General features: G+C 41.0%; 1 protein-coding gene across 1 annotated transcript in view; it reads right to left on the bottom strand.

The window, feature by feature from the left end:
- The window catches only part of LOC122801842 (hydroxyacid oxidase 2-like), a 376,520-nt gene that overhangs the window by 92,548 nt on the left and 263,526 nt on the right, over nucleotides 1-20,446 (bottom strand). The window contains exon 6 of the mRNA XM_044071491.1: nucleotides 496-654. Within this exon, the coding sequence (XP_043927426.1) occupies nucleotides 496-654 (159 nt within the window). The remainder of the gene's footprint in view (nucleotides 1-495; nucleotides 655-20,446) is intronic.

Here is a 20,446-nt window from a genome sequence, read left to right as displayed (position 1 = left end):
ATAGTGCAAGCTAAGATCCTTGGCTGCCAGGAACTAAAGGAGGAAAGGTCACAGTTCATGTTATAACTGTTTTCTGTCATCAGAATGACTGGAGAAAAACAACTTTTAAATAATTCATGAATACACACTCTTCACTCAAGATAACAGCAACAACTGTTAACGGGGTAAGTAAAGGAAGAATCAACATTTGTCTAACAAGAAACAAAACTATAATTAAGAAAACAGGTATATTAGAGATGAAAGTATGCTCTTGATATCTAAATAAAAATCAAAGAACACTGTGAAATTATGTCAGAACCAAAACTCAAATATGTGAGTTTTGCATCAGATAAGAACTGTTGGGAAGGAATGTGCCTATGATGGAGACGACAGCTCATGTGTACAGAAGTTGTTTTTCACTGTTCACTCCATGGATGTTTCTTTGTTTTTTACCTTGAAACCTATAAAAAAATAGTATTCATAGGGTGTATTGCAATAAAATATAAAAATATTTACCTTGTATGTTAGTCCCCAAAGTGCTGGCCTTCCAATGAACACACACTTTGCTCCAAGTGCTAGGGCCTTTAATATATCACTTCCCGTACGGATTCCACTATCTAGATAAACTTCAATCTTTCCTTGAACGGCATCCACAACTTCTGACAAAGCATCAATCTAAATGATGTAAAATATGTCTGATGAACTTGTAACCTTTATTTAAGTAACATTTAAAAATTATATTACCTTTCTAAGCTAAAATCAATGAATTCAGAATTCAAGAGCATGACCATTCAATGTATGTTCCATAAGAGCAAAATGTGAATGTCCGAGTTGTCTTTGATTTGTTCCACTGGGATGTAGGATTAATCTTGCAATGAACATGTTTGTTTGGAATGTTAATCTGTCCATATAGTAGTCCCGATTAGATTTACTGGTTTCATCTTCTCAGTATTATTGAATACATTATGGCTTAACAGTGTGTGGTTTGATGAAGATTTAGCTCCATGTTATTATGTTTAACTTTCAGAATGAAGTTTGTTATGTTCTCTAATGCATATGTTGAACAAGGTAATCTACATAAAGCTTATTTTTTATTTTATTCTTTTAACAACTAGGTAAGGCTGTTAGACATCAATGTTTATTCCCAGGGATGACCCAGAAGCCTTATCCGATTAAATGACTTGGTCAGAATCATACATTACACAAACAAGGATTAGTATTCAAAAGATCTGTTCAAAGTAAAACTTCTCCGTTAAAGTTATACATGTTACAGAAAAGTTCAGAGCCAGACGTGACTCTAACCCCATTTTGAACTTCACTGTAAATGAAGTGGAGAAACTTTTACAACACAAGGAAGAGCTTATTACAATGCCATAGGGTATCTTCAACATTGTGATAATTTAAAATATGCTTTGATGTTATGGAAGAAATGGATACATTTGGTCATAGTGTAAATGTGCACAGAATCCTTGAGATATTATGATTCTGTTACTTTGCAAATAAACTATTCGGGCTATTTGAGTGACCAAAACTAGGATAAGTAGATAAATCAGCAGACATCCTTGCAAAATAATGTTTTAACAAATCCAGGCAAAGAGTCTACATGTAAAATTCACAGGAAGTTTGCTTCTTTCTTAATTTATAAATTATAATCCTCAGAAGTAGGATTGCTTTGGAACTAGTATGTTTTGAATTACTTGTACTGATTTATTAGAGGTGATCCAAGAAAACAGATAGTGATATCTTATCAAATGTACCTTTAACCTGTAATGCCCAGGTACAAGAAAGTTAGATTAATAATGCAGCTATGTACATAAAAATCCAGAAAACATGTAGTACAAATTATCCACAAAAGCCTGCATTATAATAAAAAAATATATATGCATGTTCATTTTAAACATTTACATGACTTTAAAAGGGTCTAACAAACTATTGTTCTAAAATCTTTTAAAATAAAGGAACAGTTTGATTTAAAATTAAACAATGCGTATTGGTTTTGTGCATTACTAACAAAAAAAATCACATTGCTTGTGCAGATGCAGGTATAACACGGAAGTTACACAATAAGTACGTTCTTGTCTGTTGGATTGTGATGCATTAATGGAAAGAGTATGGCAGTTAGTGCAGATGGCTAGCAGCTGTTCCTGTCAGACAGGGTTTGATTCCCTCAGCCATCATTTCCCTACTGTGCGACCTTATGCAAGCTCACTTAACCATGCAGTGTTTTGGGACAGCTTGGAATTTGGGCTAGGCTCTTCAATGGTCCCCTGGACTGCATGCCTAGTAACTAACTAAGAGTGGCAGAATTTCCTAAATAAATTATAAAATGTGTATATGTAGGTACAGGAATAAAACAAATGCAATAAATGACAGCACAGCTTGCTCATGTACAATGTGTATTTTTATGTGTTCATGATATAAACCAGAGATGTCCGCTAAAAAAAGAAAATATCCTTCACATATATGCAGCTGAGTGTATGTCCTTGTAAGTGCATGTTTAAATGTGTGTGGGGGGATATTTTGCTTGATTAATAAACTAGAACATCAGTAAACAAATGAGCTTGATTATGGCAGCACTTAAAAACTTAGACGTTCTGTGGTACAGTCTTTCAGTAGCCTTGTAAAGTTTTAAATAGATAATTTTGGACATGTACATATATCCATACATCATGGTACAGCGGTAGTGTTGTTGCCTCACAGCAAGAGGTTCTCCTGTTTGATTCACGGCTGGAGGGCCTTCTGTGTGGAGTCTGCATGTCCTCCCCATGTAAGAGTGGTCTTCGAAAGACATGCGTGAATGGGCATGCCTTCGCTGAAAGTTGGGCGTCAGGTTGGCAACTCGGCACCATAAAAAAATCTACTGCCAATCATTAGCGGACCGGAGTTCCGCTGTGGTGACCCCTAACCGGGAAAAGCCGAAAAGACAAACAGACATATATCCATACATCTGCAACTTTGTAGGGCTACAAACTGAATAATGAGGGCAGTGTGTGAGATTCATAACTATATCTAGTGGCATAGTACAAGCCCTTAGGTGTGCCAGAAAATTATGATATATGGTAGCAAGTAAACATAAGACAGCATAAAAGAGCCACATGTAATAGATGGCATAGTGCAAACTGGCATCATTGCACGCTATGCCTTACATGGGCAATTAAACCTTTGTAAAGGACACAATAGTATCAAACAGAACAGCTGCCATCGGTCAAGCAATTACCACAAAGCATATTCCAAATGGTACAATAAATTAACAAATCAATAACGAGACAATACTGGAGGGGGGAGCCAAAATTAAAAAAAAAAAAGAAAGAAAGAAAGAAAAAAAGTGCCTTACTTCACACATTAAGGAAGGTAACAAGCAAATCCAAGCATTTAGTACAGCATACGTTACAAGACTTTAACCTGCAAACTCTGAGATCTAAAATAACAAGAAAATATAGCTCATTTATAAGAGCAATGCAGAGACACTGATAAAGTTATAAGTGTTAGGTGCAATAAAAAAGGCTCAGAATACCCTAGCATACAAGTGAAAACTGCTCAATTACTAGAATACTACATCACCAGTTATGAAATGAGACTATGAAATGAGACAAGTATCAGCTATATTTGTATAATCCTCAAAAATAGCAAAGCAATATAAATTTTCAAAACAAGACATTGTTGGGAATACAACTACAGTGACAAAAGATGGTATGCAAGTCTCTCCTTATGAAATTGCTGATGCTAATGCAATTGTATGGACTTTGACTAAGACAAGTGGATTAACATCCCATTTGATCACAGTTGTCAATGCTGTTTTTCATGAGGGCTTAACCCTTCAGAGACTGCGCCCCACCAGGTTGTTGCATCTTGGGGATAAGGAGATATGTTCTCTCACAGTGACTGTCCTACATCTTAAATTGATCTTTTGATAGCTTGCCAAAAATTGTGAGTTACATACTATAATTCTATTAAGAAGGACAGCATCACATATAAGTCATTTCAGTAGAGGATCAGGTAAAGCACATGCGATGCATATCACAAATGTCCAGTAACAAAGTAATGTCCATAAGGTAAAATATGGTACACGTTCTTGAGAAATGGACGACAAATTTGATGAATATACATATCCGACTACAATGTGCACAGATTCCACGTAGGTTCATAGGTGTGTACTAGGCTAATGGCCCTGGAGCCTTTACAAGCCTAGCCTAGATAATTACCCTGGCATTGTGCCACCCGACCTTAGTTCCTAGTGCCTCTGTCAAGCAGAGCCACTGGAGTGATCCCCGTGGTGAATGTTCTATTTCCCATCCACTCATCAAGATTTCTCTTGAAGAGGGCCAGTGAGATGCTCTGCTTGACATGTATGGGAAGTCTATTCCATAGCATGGGCAGTCTCTGGGTTATAAACCTGTTTTGATTGTGGTAATGAGGTTGAGGTCTCTGGAGTGTGTGGTCTGGAGGGATTGGGATTTTTTTAGATGAAGCATTTCTAACAGAGCTGGGTCAGACATGGCTTTGTAAGTCAAGCAGAGATCGCCTCTAAGTATGCAATATGAGACAGAGAATACTGGAGTTTTTTTAGTCTTTTCATATAGGACAAGTGTTTAAGGCCTAGGATCCTCTTTGTGAAGTACTTTTGCAGTCTCCCCAGTTGTTGCAGGTATCTAGTGAGGTACATGCCAAATGGGGCATTGTACTCTATGATTAGCCTAATGATGGAAGAGTAGAGGGAGACAATGACCTCTTTCTTCCTGGTTGCAAAACCCTTAGTAATAAGATGTGCCACACAGAAGGACTTTCTGACCACAGTAGCAATGTGGTGGTCAAAAGAGAAGTTGCTGTCAACTTGTGTTCCCCAATCTCTTATAATGCCTTCTGTGTTCCGTGGACTACCATCAATGTGGTAATTCCAGGGAACCAGGTTTTTCCCAAGGGGGATGACGACACATTTTTTGGCATTGAGCTTAAGGCCATGGTTCTGATACCAGTCATTGGTGTCATTGAGGTCTTTCTGTAGGATGTCAACATCACTTGGGGAGTTAATAGCTCCCAACTAGCAATCATCTGCAAACTATCAGCCAGAGTCCCTTCGTGTTGGCCTGGACTTCAGAGAAGTAGATACCAAACAGGAGAGAACCCAGGACTGAACCCTGTGGGACTCCACTTGTGACTGGTCGGCAGTCTGACTTGGAGTCAGCTACTTTCACACCATGGGTTCTATCTCTGAGCCAGTTTGCAACCCACCTAGTGATACAGGGGTCGATGCCTAGCTTAGTGAGTTTTTCTATGATTCCTGAGTGGGGAATGGTATCAAAGGCCTTGGCCAGATCAAGGTAAGCTGTATGAACCACCTTACCTTCATCCACAGCTCTGGTGACTGATGCAAAGATGTCAACCAAGTTGAGCAGGCATGATCTGCCCTTCACAAAAACAAACTGTGTAGGATCCAGAGTTTGGAGATTCCCTATATCCTTGTTTATTAGGTCCATGATGATGCATTCCACAGCATTGCATATCAGACTCATCAGGCTAATTGGGTGATAATTCCCAGGGTCTGTAGTCACTCCTCCTTTGTGGAGAGGGGTGACTGCAGCAGTGCACCATTTGGTAGGGACAAAGCCTGAGGCGAGGCTGTGATTGAACAGGACACACAGGTGAGGTGCCAGTTCACTCTGTAGTTCATGTAAAACACAGCCAGGGATATTGTCAGGTCCCATAGAAGCTGTATTCTTGGCCTTGTACAGTGCTGTTTTAACCTGTGCAGTAGTAATACATTGTACCTGTCAATCTATTGGTATTGAGATTGGTCCTTTGTGGGGGGGGGGGGGGTTAAAGGTAGCATGGAATCTGTCGACCAGCATATTGCCAATATCTGTTGGCTTGGTATAGGATGTACCATTGTGCAGTAGCTCTGAGCAAATCTGGGTATTGCCATGGAGATTCTTTACATAACTATAGAAGGCTTTGTGATTGTCTTTATTATCTGCTGCAATTCTGTTTTCATAGGTAGCTTTTGAGGATTTGATGACAGATCTCAACCTTTTGTTGAGGCTGATAAGGGAGTTTTTCCAGTCTTGGGACTTTGCCTTATTCCACATCAGTTTCCTCCTTCTGTTGTAGGGTTTGGTTATGGCAGGCGACCACCAGATTGGCTTCCTTTTTTTGAGGAGAGTGTCTTAGTTCTATTGGGTATGGTGAGATCCATGCATTTGTGAACGTGTTCGTACAGTGCATTAATGTATGATTCATTGGTCATGCAACTATTCTCCATTTGCATGGGTGTCGTGAAGTTAGCCACCTCTGTTTTTAGGAGCCCAAAGTTAGATTTGGAGAAGTTTTTTATGATGGTTACCTTTGTGGGATGGGGGGGGGGGGATTTCCAAGATGATTAGTTTGTGGTCGGATCTAACCAGGGAGGAGTTCACTATTGGTGTAGAGCAACGGTCGCCCATGTTAGTAATGACCAGGTCAAGGATGTTGCTACCTCTAGTGGGGTTAAGGACAAGCTGGTCCAGAGCATTGAAATTAATGAATTCCAGAAAGCATCGGGCAAGTGTATTGATACATGAGTAGCTTTCCCAGTTAATGGAGGGGTAGTTGAGGTCACCCAGTATGAGAGTGTTAGGTTGGACCCTAATATTCTCCAGGGTGCTTAGGAACATGGAGTGTGAGTTTTCGGACATGGTTGGAGACCTGTAGCAGGCTATGACCTGCATCACTGTCTTAACCAGTGTTATCTGCACCTGAAGTATCTCAGATGTGTTAGGTTGGGCTACCAGTCTGGAGGTGTGTGCATCCTTTATGAATATGGAAACACCACTGCCTTTGGAGCTTCAGTCCAATTCTGGGGCCAAAAGGTGTGGAATGAGTTATACCCTGGTAGTGCAGGGATGCTTTCTGCTGCCTTGAACCAGGTCTCTGTTACAGCACAAATGCCGATGTTCTCCATTTTAAGGAGTGCTTCGAGCGAGTGCATTTTGAGATTTAGACTTCTAGCATTGGGCAGTATGACTTTCAGACTCCATTTGTTTGTAGCTGTTACAGTGGTAATTTGGTCTTTGGAACACTGCCTAAAAAAGGCACTATATGGGTGGCAAGAGCCTTGGCCAGTATCCGGAAGCACAGGGATGACAGATGCAGGCCATCTCTGGCAAAACATCCAGTTCTGTCAATCATGTCATCCCAGGCAGACAGATTCTGGATCTCCTTGGAATGACAGCAGAAACTTAGTCAATTGTTGAAATCAATAATTTTCTGCTTGTACTGTGGTATCATTCTGGGTGATGGTAGGATGCTGCTCAGGTCTAGGGTCATACCCACGTGGACTACATAATCCAAAGGATCCTCCATGTCTCTTTTCATGTAGTCCAGGGAGGTACGTCTCAGGTCATTCACACCCACATGTACAATGACAGAGTCATATTTGTACCTGTTGTTGAGGGACCTGAGTGCGTGCGTTATGTGGCGGATCCTGACACCTGACTGGCAGCTGACTGTTACTTTCTCCTTATTCAACCTAGTGAGTGGGACATCAGTGTGCCTCATTATTGAGTTACCTATGACTAGTGTGTTGGGCATGCTGTTTTGCCTTAGGAGCTTTGGTTGAGTGGCACACTGTTTAGGAGCATTATGTGTCTCATCATTAGTGTTGTGTTGTGGTGGTTGGGTGCATGTCTGCCTTGGAGGTCTCTGCTGTTTGTGTAGATTTTTATTGAGCGCCTCTGTGAAGGTAGGTGTGTGGTTTGTGTTTTTATGTGAAGGTAATGCTGGTGTGTGTTCTGGAGGGCTATGTGTGCCATGTGGTGTGGTGCAAGTGTTGACCTTCTCCTCTTGACCAGCTATCCCTGGTCTTGGCTGGAGAGTGAGTGGCTTCTAGTTTGGATATATATGTGCATCTCTCACAAGTATGAGTGTTGGGAGGTAAGAGGAGAGGGTTGTCAGTGTACATGAGGCAGCTGCTACATTGCCTCAGGCTGCCCAAGTTCACCAGATTAATAGGAGAAAGCACAGGGAACTGACCTTTAGGCATGCCTGGAGGGGTGGGCATTAATAAATCCTGGAACTGTTTCCTTGTAGAATGTTTAATGCTGGTAACACTTTTGTGTGCTACAATAATTGCTACAAGAAGTCTTGTAAAGTACTAAACTAATAAGCTATTAAAAGTGTAGGAGAGGAGAGAACTAGCATATCTAAGGGAAAAATTGAAGAACAGACCACTCAGAAGCTTACAAACAGTCCTGGATACAACAAATCTGTATCTGGACTAGATTAGTCACAGGAAAGGTGGTAAAGAAGCACAGATGTGGACTTTTAATCCAGAAAGTTGAAAGAGATGGAAAAAACTGCCCAAATGGCCAATAGGCTACTATTTCTGGGCCAGAAACCACTCTTCCTGTGGTAAATAGGCTACCTAGTGCTTACCACTCCCACTGATAAGCTAGAAGGCTTCCCTCCAACACAGAAAGGATTGGGGGGCTCAGATGCTTATAAACAGTCCTGGATACAACAAATCTGTACCTGGACTAGATTAGTTTACAGGAAAGGCAGGAAACAACCGCAAATGTGGGCTTTTAAACCAGAAAGATGAAATAGATGGAAATACTGCCCAAACAGCCAATAATCTACAATTTCTGTGCACGTATAATCTGCCACACATGTAACAGCAAGAGAGGACATGTGATAATACGCTCAGCAAAAGAAGCATGTGATAAGGAGCATGGCCATGCAACAGATGCAAATATGAAGGTGGTGTGCAGACCTTCAGTGCAGTGGTTCCCCAAAAACAGCCAACAAATCAGTACAGGTGGTAAATAGGTAAGGTATGCAGCCGTGCATCAGAAATGCACATGCAATACTACTTGAGCACATTTAGCATTAAAATAAAAATAAAATCTACAGTTCATAAATTGTGCTCACTGCTACTCAAGTTGTGGCTAATGGGTCTCTGAGTCTCAGCAGGCCTACTACCATCTTGCTCTGTGGTGTCACTCCTGTTCCCATGACAGTGTTCTGCCAAGTGCAGCAGTGGCAGGTTGAACATGGAGATAACAGGCTGTATCTGGGTATATGAACTACTACATATTGCATGTCATCGCTTTATATAAACATACATGCACACAGAAAGTAGTTAACCTCTGGCCACAGATATATATATATATATATATATATATATATATATATATATATATGTATATATATATATATATATATATATATATATATATATATATATATATATATGAGAGAGAGAGAGAGACAGACATAAATTCTTCATGAGTTTTCTGTGAAGAGAATATCTACCCATGGACAATAGTTAAAGCCCATTCACAACACAAGCAAGGACCTCATAAAAGTTATGTGGAAACAAAATATCCACCAATGTGCCACACTCTACAGTATAGCCCTGCCCCCCACAGAAATTATTCATGAAGGTTCTGCTGTAATGACATGTCTAAAATCTCAACATGGAACTACAGCATAACCTCCCATTAAACACACACAAATTTTAGGAAGAGTGACATGGCTGCACTGCATCACATCAACCCCAATGTCTGTTGCAGTACCCATGTTGGCATCTTCTTATATAATTCACTGTCCAGAAATGGACAGGGATGTGGACATAGCAAGCATGAGGCAGACATTGGTCATATATAACTGACCACTGCTGTCCACCTCGAAGAATATGCAGAGGTGTAGTTTGTCCGATGGCAGAAACTTTGTACCAACTGTACCTGACTTAGTAGTTACATAGTATAGCATGGTGACATGATACATTGTACTATATATAATCATACTGGTATGAAATGACTGCTGACATGCTGCAAGATGTAAGAATATCAACTATGGCAACACCGACATGCCACTGGTGAGGATTTGAGACAAACCATACATGACAGTCATGCCCCTGTTGGTTGTATCTGAGATGACCATGTGTAGCAAACACTGGGTGTGTAGGAGCAAATACAGGAAGAAAGTGTATGTGAACTGTGTGCCTGTGAAGGTAACATACATCCTACTACTGTGCATTATACACAAGCTGTTATGACCCACTATGTGCAGGCAGGCAGATCCTGTGCAGCTGTCATTGATGGCAGCAGTATTTCCACTGCCATAGCACTGACAGCTTACATTCCATGTGGGAACCCATAGACTGGCTGGAACTGGTTAAAACTATATCCTGGTGCATCTATTATGATTACACATAGTCAGGGCAGTGATCAAACCCTGATATGCACTTGTGCTCAACTGACATGACATGTGTTGTGTCGGATCCTAAGCAAATCTCTGAATTGTGTGCCCTGCACAGATGATTATATTTTGAGCATCTGATATTTATTGGAAAGAAGTCCTGCCTGATGTACTGCTTACAAAGTATGTATGTGTATATATATATATATATATATATATATATATATATATATATATATATTCAACAGTGTGTAGCTCCCACTGTATTTCATTGTAGTGGTAATAGACTGTAGTTTTTCATTACACCACAAGGTGGATCTATTTTCAGGAATATAAAAGACAATTTCAAAAGTGAAAGAGGAGACTTAAACACTAGCTGAAGGAGGGAAGACTGAAACAGGGAGCTGAAGGGAAAAAGGCCTTGCAGCATGACTGGATTTTCTTTCTAGTGCTTTGTGGACAGGGAAGTGAAGTGGCAGATTGTGTCTGTCTTTTGCTGAAATCCTGGATGATGGTATTTTGTGGAATCAGGAGAGAAGCCTGATACCAGTAGTTCCATGCCTGCATATGATTCAGCAAGAAAGGAGTTCCTTTGGGCCTAGTACAGAGAAGCCATAGATGATTACCAGAGTTCTGGCAGGTGATTTTTCTACTTTTCTTATCAGGGGAACCATGGTGCCTGGTCACTAGGATATTATGGATGGAGTGGTGAGAGGCTTTGGCCATCATTTTATATTTTTATAAGATTGTAGATCCCCCCCAAATGCTTTGTGGATTACAAATAACTGAGATCCATATGAGCTACAACTTGGGCCCCATCATGCTGGCAGCAAGACTAAGTAGTCACTGGGTAGTGAACAGGGTAGAATAGAGTGTTTCATAGTTGGTCTTTTTAGAATTGATCAAGGGGGTTGAGAGTGTTAGTACTGCTCAATGACATTGCATTTTCTCATATTTGTATTGTTGCATTATAAACCTTCATTGTTCAATGACATTGCATTTTGCTCGTGTTAGTACTGTTGCCTTCAAGAATTTTGCTGCTCAATGACATTGCATTTTCCTCATATCTGTATTGCTTTATTATAATTCTTTTATTGTCTAATGACATTGCATTTTTCTCCTGTGTTTGTATTGCTGCATTATAAAGCGTTACTGCTCAGTGATATTGCCTTCTTTGTGCATGTTTGAATGTCAAGACCTTTTCTGTTAAGTTCTGGGGAAGAGGGTGGATATATGGTTTCATTGCATGCATATCTCACATTGCCTTATTGCTAACTGGTGCACTGTTGACATAATTTGTTTGTGGACGTGTTATTGCCTTTTAAACTAGATGTGTCACCTAGAAAAACTTCTTTCATTCTTGCCACCTTGGTGTGTTGGGCCTAATAGGGGTGTCACCAGAGTTAGGTAGGAAGGAACCCATATCTACTTCAGCTACACCTGTGGGTGTGCTACATTTGGGGGCTCGTCCAAGATTGCCTGTCCTGCCTTGGACTCAACTCTATTCCCCTGTACATGTGGAAAGCAAATCTAGCAGAAACCTGAACCTAGAAGTAGCTGCTAAGTGGTGCAAACAGCACAATACTCAGTCAGAGCACTGCTTAGTTCTGGTGTTGCCAGGGGTCACATGGACTGATATGCAAATACATCAAGTCACAGGATCCTTACCAGTTTTAGAGCATGGATTTTCAGGTGAAAGTGAAGTCCATGTGGTAATCCCTGAGAAGTGCACTACCTCAGCAACAGAGAAAATACCTGTAGAAGCTATCCAAGTATGTCAGAACCTCACACCAGAAGGTGCAGCTTCACTGCCCATAAATAATATAGGGCCTGAAGTTTTGCAGGCTTTGGGAAGTGGTGTAGAAAAATGCTTAAAGCCTACATAGCCATTCACTGGGTCTGGCTACTGCAAACTTCATTTCTTTTCTGGCAAACAACCCATACCTCAGGGAGAGGAAGATTTTGAATCCTGGATGGATCAGGCTTCAAGCCCTAGAGGAGTGGGATACCCCAGAATCTTAGAAAAAGCAGCGGATAGCTGAAAGTCTAAAGGGATTAACTGTGGATACCATACGCAACCTAAGGATGGGTAAGCAAGATTGCATGGCCAAGGACTATTTAGGAATACTGCAGGATGTGTTTGGAAGGACCAAGAGAGCTGCTGACCTACTGTATCAGTTTGAACATACATACCAAGAAGTTGGTGAGAAGCTATCTGATTAGATTAAGCGATTAGATAAAATGTTCCACCAGATCATCCTAAAGAAGGGGGTGGATCCGAAAGTAGCTGACATAGTATGGATCGGACAAATTTTACAGGGAGCTCAAGTTATGGACCCCATTGTGTGGAAAATGAGGATGAGAAATAGGGGAGAGACTCTAACTTATTCTCAGTTGGTTAAAGAGGTGAGGGAAGAGGAAGCCCTGTTGGAAGCCAAATCTCAGTGTTCAACAGCAACTAAAACAGTGAGTGAACACCAGTAGGAGCCTATAGCCATGCTCACTACACAAACAGGAGTCGTGGCCCAGAGTGTCTGCAATGTAGAGGTGTCACAGTTGCAGATGCAGGTGTCTTCCATGACCAATGCCATAGCTGAAGTCACCAAGACAGTTGCAGAATTGCAGAAAGCTGTGGGAACACTAGCCGAAGGGAGAAATACATCAGCTAAAACCTCCACAAAAGGACTCAAGGAAGAACCAGATCAGCCAATGTTCAGAGTTCCTACTGGGTTTTGTTTTCACTGTGGGGATGCAGGGCATATAAAGCGACAGTGTCCTAATCCAGAGAACCTGAAAAAAGTGAATGAACTATTATTGGCTATTGCAATGCAGGGAAACTTCAAAAGGCCTCAGGGAAGGAGCCAGCTGAGTGCCCAGTTACAAAGAGCTCCATAAAATCTAACATCAAGAGACAGCATCCTGGATCTCTTTTCCACACAAACCCTTGTAATAGGGGAGATAAACTACCTACTATGCACACTTCTAGCTCATCTGAGGTGAACAACTGAATTGGAAAGCCATCTTAGCCAAAATCTCAGCATCTGAAACTGCAAAGCATTACTAAGCAAGAGTCTTATCCATTAAAATGGTGAGGTAAACCGGTGGTACCTCAACCACATGCTGACTGCTGTACAGCTGAACAGCACCGGAAACAGAAACAACCCGATGGCTTATTGGGACCGTCACCTGTGTCACTAAAAATAGAAGGAGTGTATAGTAAAGCACTGTTGGATACTGGTGCATAAATCATCATTCTGTGCAGAGACTTCTACCAAAAATACTTAAAGCATTTGCCACTTGAAAAGTTAGAAGATTTGGAGATCTGGGGGCTAAGTGACACAAAGTTCCCTTATGATGGTTATGTCTCACTCAAGTTAGAATTTTCCAGTTCAGTTGTTGGGTCAACAGAAGTTTTTGAAACACTCACAGATGTGATCCCCAGGCCAAAAGGAAAGGATTCAGCATCTATTTTAGTGGGGACAAATACCAACCTCATCAGAAGAATGCTAATGTCTCAGTTGACCCAGGAACACCCAACACTATATCCTCTCCTGAGATCAGTTTTCTGTGCCCTTCAAAGGGAGAAGGATAGTAAGAAAGATGAAATCGGTCATGTGTGGCCCCTGTCTAGGAAAGAGCATATAATCCATCCTGGTCAGGTCACCAGCTTGAGATCCAAGTGAGGATGTGTGGACTAAAGCAGTTTCCTCTCATCTCATGATGGAAATGGATCCAGAAAGTGACTTACCACTGGGGCTGGAACTAGTCCCAGACGTTTGGCCTGTGGACAAGTTAAAGCATCTTTATGACACTTTGCCTGTGGGGTTAAAGAATAAAGGAAGTACTCCCATTGTGCTGCATTCACAAGTGCATTTGGGAAATGTTTATGCTGCCACTCACTTACCTGCTTCTGTGTTGACAAGGAATGAGAGTAGGGCCAATGAGCTAAAGCTGGAAGATATGGATATAGGAGGTGGTCTCTTGCCCCCTGAATGGCTAACCAGAGTTAAAGAGCTATTAATGAAAAAGAAAAACAGTTTTTCTACTAGTGAACTAGATTTGGGCTGTGCAAAAAGTGCAGAATATCACCGAATAAGAGTAAAAGAGGACCGGCCTTTCAGGGAATATTCCAGAAGAGTAGCTCTAGGAGACCTGGAGGACTTAAGAAAACATTTGGAGGAACTAAAAGCCGCAAGGATAATTTGAGAATCAAGAAGTCCATATGCCTCTCCCATTGTCGTTGTCAGAAAAAAGAATGGGTCCATTCGCATGTGTGTTGACTATCGTACTCTAAATCAGTGAACCATTCCAGACCAGTATACAACCCCCCGGAATGAAGATGCTCTAAATTGCCTGGTGGGCAGTAATTGGTTCAGTGTGCTAGACCTAAGGAATGGATACTATCAAATCCCTATGCATGCAGAAGATAAAAGAGAAGACTGCCTTCATCACCTCTTTGGGATTTTTTGAGTTTGATTGCCTACCACAAGGTTTATCAAATGCACAGGCAACTTTCCAGAGAATCATGAAAAGGACAGTTGGAAACATGCATCTCCTGGAAGTCTTAGTCTACCTGGATGACATCATTGTTTTTGGGAGGACCCTAGAGGAGCACGAAGAAAGACTGATGAAGGTATTGGACAGGATTAAGAAGGAAGACCTGAAGTTGTCATTGGACAAATGCAAATTCTTCCAACCTTCAGTGACATATGTGGGACATGTAGTGTCTGCAAATGGAATATCCACACATCCCAGCAAAGTTGAGGTGGTGACATCTTGGCCCAGACCCAAAACTATCACAGAGCTGCGATCTTTCCTGGTGTTCTGCAGTTACTATAGAAGGTTTGTGGAAGGATTTTCAAATATAGCAAGACCCCTCAACCATTTGCTCCGAAATAATGAGAAATCAGATGAAACAGATGAAGATATCCTTGTGAAAAAAACCTAATTGACCGAGTGGTTCTAAAGAACTTATCAAGAGTCACTGGGCTCCTGAGTGCAAAGAGTCATTTGAACAGCTTTAAGTATTGCCTCACATATGCCCCAGTGCTGGCATATGCTGACTCAACAAAGCCATACACTTTACATGTGGACGCTAGCAGGGATGGCTTAGGAGGTGTCCTTTACCAGGAGTATGACAAGAAGCTGAGACCTGTGGCTTTTATCATTCAGAGTTTATCCCCACAGAAAGAAACTACCCTGCACACAAGTTGGAATTCCTTGCCTTAAAGTTGGCGGTAGTGGACAAGCTGCATGACTATCTCTATGGAGCTGAATTTGAAGTGCAGACTGACAACAATCCTCTGATATACATCCAGACCACTGCAAAGCTAGATGCTACTGGCCACATATGGATGGCAGCTCTATACAACTATAATTTCAGTTTGAAATATCGCCCAGGACATGAAAATGGAGATGCTGATGGTCTGTCCAGAAGACCTCAGGGAGATTTACACCCTGAAGATGAGTACGTGGAAATTCCAGTGCCAAGGGGAGAGCAATGTGTCAGATTGCAACCTGCTATCAACACACTGAATGTTGGTCCCAGAAGTTGGGTCTGTCTGCAGCATGCACTGTAATCTGGTCACTTTACAGGCTTCATCGCTACCAGCTTTGAGTAACATTAACCTCAGGAGAGATCAAAGAGAAGACCCCTTAGGTCAGCTGGTGGTAGCTGCTTTAGAGAAGAGACAAGTTAATATGCTTTGCATGGATATTCATCCTCTGGCAAGACTTTTGGCCAAAGAATGGGACAGACTCCAGATACAGAATGGATTAGTGTATAGGAGATCTCCAAGTGCACTCGGCAGTGAACAATGGTAATTGTTGCTTCCTCAGAAGTATATAGAAATAGTACTTCTGTCATTGCATGATGAACATGGTCATCTTGGTTATGAAAGAACTATGGGTCTGGTACAAGACAGGTTCTGCTGGTCATGCATGAAGCAAGATGTTGAGGATTGTTGTCGTACATGTCTTTGTTGCATTCAGAGAAAGACTCTGCCAACCAGAGCTGCCTCACTGGGTCAAATGGAAAGTAGTGGGCCCATGGAACTGGTCTGTATAGATTTTCTGTGCATTGAACTGGATGAAGGCGGGATCAATAATGTGCTGGTGGTGTCAGATCACTATACCAGATATGCTCAAGCATTTCCCACTCGTGATCAGAAAGCTATTACAGTGGCAAAACTACTAGTTGAGAAGTTATTTGTACACTATGGCCTGCCAAAAATGATACACTATGATCAAGGACGTGATTTTGAGAGCAAGCTTGTCCATGAACTACTCAATCTGTTGGGAGTCCAAAAAAGCCGCACCACTCCTTATCATCCTCAAGGGGATCCTCAGCCTGAGCATTTCAAAAGAACTTTACTAGACATGCCGGGGACACTATCTGCTGAGAAGAAGAGTCAATGGAGTTGACATGTAGCCACAGTGCTGCATGCTTACAACAGTACTAAAAATGATGCTACAGGATTCTCACCTTACTTCCTAATGTTTGGAAGAGAAGCTCGTCTTCCTGTTGACGTCACCTTTGGAGTCACAGCTGATGATACACCAGTGCGATCTCATGGCAGTTATGTGGAGAGACTCAAGAAGAACCTCAGACAGGCTTATGAGCTCGCTGAAAAATCAACAGGACAAAGACATCAGTGACAAAAAAGTAAAGATGCATGAATTGCAGCCAGGGGACAGAGTTCTTTTGAGAAATTTGGGACTACAAGGAAAGCATACACTAGCTGACTGCTGGGGATCTGAGATTTACATAATTTGTTTTCAGCTATCTAATATCCCTGTCTACCAAGTTTGCCCTGAGGGGAAAGAAGGACCCATTAAAACCTGGCACTGCAACAACTTAATGCCTTTGGCAAAATCAGTGAGACTCATGAATCTGGAACCCAGAATGGCTCAGCGGAAGCCTAACTCAAGGATATCCAGAAGGTTAAGGTGGAGAGGAATTATCCCCTTGAATGTTCAAGAGCCTATGCTCCCTCCTGCTGAAGGAGAGGAGGACAGTGAAGATGACTGGGGTTTCAGTGAGTTTTATGAGGATGTTCAAGGCCACATGGGCTGTAATCTCAAACTAAATGCACTAGAATTCATTACTTGTCTAACAATAGACTAAGTAATATTTCAGTGCCTCTTACAGAACCTGATACTGATGGTGGTCCTGCAATGCAAACTTCAGAAAATAGTGCTGAGGACAGTCAGGCCGTTATGGAAAATGAAAGTGTCTGCTTCTAAGATCTCCTCTTGTATAACTTCAATGTGCCTGCTGAAGAACTGGACATTGAACGTGATGTGGGTGACAAACCTTCTGAGCAAAATTCCTTAGCTGTCTCTTCCGAACCAGAACAACAGAGGCTTACATATAACAGTTTGGGACATAGTACACAGGAACATGACCACAGCTCATCATAGAGTCTACGCCCATGATCCCTATGCCTCCTACTCCAGTGGTGACACCCCTTTCCAAGTTACGGATGAGGGTGATTACCCTTGGTGGAATGTACCTTTTGAATGCAAAAAATATTGTTCAGTTGATGGTGCATTAGTGCTTGTAAATTTTTGTTGCTAATCTACTTTTGACTTGGAGTGACCCAAGATTTTCAAGATGGGGAAATTGCAGCTCCCACAGTATTTCATTGTAGAGGTGATAGACTGTAGGTTTTCATTATACCACAAGGTGGAGCTCTTTTCAGGAATATAAAAGACAATTTTGAACATGAAAGAAGAGACTGGAACACTAGCTGAAAGAGGGACTGAAACAGGGAGCTAAAGGGAAAAAGGCCTTGCAGCATGACTGGATTTTCTTTCTAGTGCTTTGCAGACAGGGAAGTGAAGTGGCAGATTGTGTCTGTCTTTTGCTGAAATCCTGGATGATGGTATTTTGTGGAATCAGGAGAGAAGCCTGAAACCAGTAGTTCCATGCCTGCATATGATTCAGCAAGAAAAGAGTTCCTTTGGGCCTAGTACAGAGAAGCCATAGATGATTACCAGAGTTCTGGCAGGTGATTTTTCTACTTTTCTCATCAGAGGAACCATGGTGCCTGGTCACTAGGATATTCTGGATGGAGTGGTGAGAGGCTTTGGCCATCATTTTACATTTTTATAAGATTGTGGATCCCCCAAATGCTTTGTGGATTACAAATAACTGGGATCCATATGAGCTACAACTTGGGCCCCGTCATGCTGACAGCAAGACTAAGTAGTCACTGGGCAGTGAACAGGGTAGAATAGAGTGTTTATTATTGGTCATTTTAGAATTGATCAAATGGATTGAGGGTGTTAGTACTGCTCAATGACATTGCATTTTCTCATATTTGTATTGCTGTATTATAAATCTTAATTGTTCAATGACATTGTATTTTGCTCTTGTTAATACTGTTGCCTTCAAGAATTTTGCTGCTCAATGGCATTGCATTTTCTCATATCTGTATTGTTGTATTATGACTCTTTTATTGCTTAATGACATTGCATTTTTCTCCTGTGTTTGTATTGCTGCATTATAAAGCTTTACTGCTCAGTGATATTGCCTATTTTGTGCATGTTTGAATGTCAAGGCCTTTTCTGTTGAGTTCTGGGGAAGAGGGTGGATGTATGGTTTCATTGCATGCATATCTCACCTTGCCTTATTGCTAACTGGTGCACTGTTGAAATAATTTGTTTGTGGATGTGTTATTACCTTTTAAACTAGATGTGCCACCTAGAAAAAAAAATCTGTCACTCTTGCCACCTTGGTGTTTTGGGCCTAATAGGGGTTTCACCAGAGTCAGGTAGGAAGGAACCCATATCTACTTCAGCTACACCTGCAGGTGCGCTACAAGTGTATACCTTGTTTCACCCTTATCTTGGTAGTTGCACTGATTCCTATATAATTTTACTGCTTGGTTATTGGTCTTGACCAGGTCAGTTGAAAGTGGCATGCTACAAATTGCAAAAACATTTGCCATGCACTATATTGAATACATGCAGTGCAGTAACAGTCTGGGAAAGGACAAGTGTGGATGTGAATTTGTGTGAAGTTTATATGTAACATGCCACAGATGGCACCCATTATTTCCATGTCCATCCAATACTAGTGAAGAAACTCTTGTTTAATAAACCTGTTGAGTTTTCCACCTGATACAGGACTGTCATCATGGATGCAACCTGTCTGGGCACATAGTTTCTATTCCTTTTGAAGGGCTTCAGTCCACTGCCACAGAAGTGTACATGTTTCTGCCTACTCTGCTTTTTTGATTTTTTTTTTACTTACATAAGTCAATATTTTGTACACTTTTTTAGCTTATGTTGCACTGACTAATACAAGTAGGTACCCTTTTCATAAGCTGAGCACAAAGTCATGACACTCTGATTTATATCCCTCCACTGCTCATTTATCCTTTTTTATGAGTTTAGTACAACATTAGGATGCTCTGATTTATATCCATTCAGTGCTCATTACCATACTAAATTTTCTTCACCAGCGACTCAAGTTCTTATACACGTATTTAAAGCTATACATATTTATTTCATGGGTCATAACTTTTTTGTGTAGATGCTACCTAATTTCTACTGTAAAATGCTGATTTGCACAAATGTTAGCAATTATTAAAATCCTTAAGAATACCAGCCTGTGTTTGGTACTCTGTTTACAACACTGCTTTGCTAAGAGTAATATCTCCAACTTATTCTGTACTTTTCAGCTCTGTGTCTTAAATGCCAAATTTTCTGTTGCGGCTGTGAAGAAAAGTTTGGAGGCATTCTTTGCTGGTTCTGAATACTATAAAATCATTTTAAATTGACGTACTTGTTTTAGATAAAAGTCCAAACTTTGTGATCATGTCATTAGCTCAGGCACCTAATTCTCTGAAATATGCTGAAGCCAATTAATTTTGGGGAATCCCGCACTGTGTATTCAAGTGTGTGTGTGTGTGTGTGTGTGTGTGTGTGTGTGTGTGTGTGTGTGTGTGTGTGTGTGTGTGTGTGTGTGAGTGTGAGTGTGTGTGTGTGTGTGTGTATGTGTGTGTGTGTGTGTGTGTGTGTGTGTGTGGGTGGGTGGGGGTAAGTGTGTATGTTATATGTGATTAAGCAGTTACGGATTGTTTGATGCCCATGATAATCATTTTGAGTTGTCAGTATTCTCACTCGCTTTATTATAAAAAATATATATATATATATATATATATATATATATACACACACACACACACACACACACACACACACACACACACACACAGACACACGTGAAATTTTGTTTTATTATTAATGTTTCAGTGTAATCAAAAATCATTGATTTCTATACAGG

This window comes from Protopterus annectens, chromosome 5.part0 (genome assembly GCF_019279795.1).
Source record: "Protopterus annectens isolate FY-2018-M chromosome 5.part0, PAN1.0, whole genome shotgun sequence".
In the NCBI taxonomy this organism is placed as follows: Eukaryota; Metazoa; Chordata; order Ceratodontiformes; family Protopteridae; genus Protopterus; species Protopterus annectens.
This window is presented reverse-complemented; position numbering and strand designations above follow the sequence as displayed.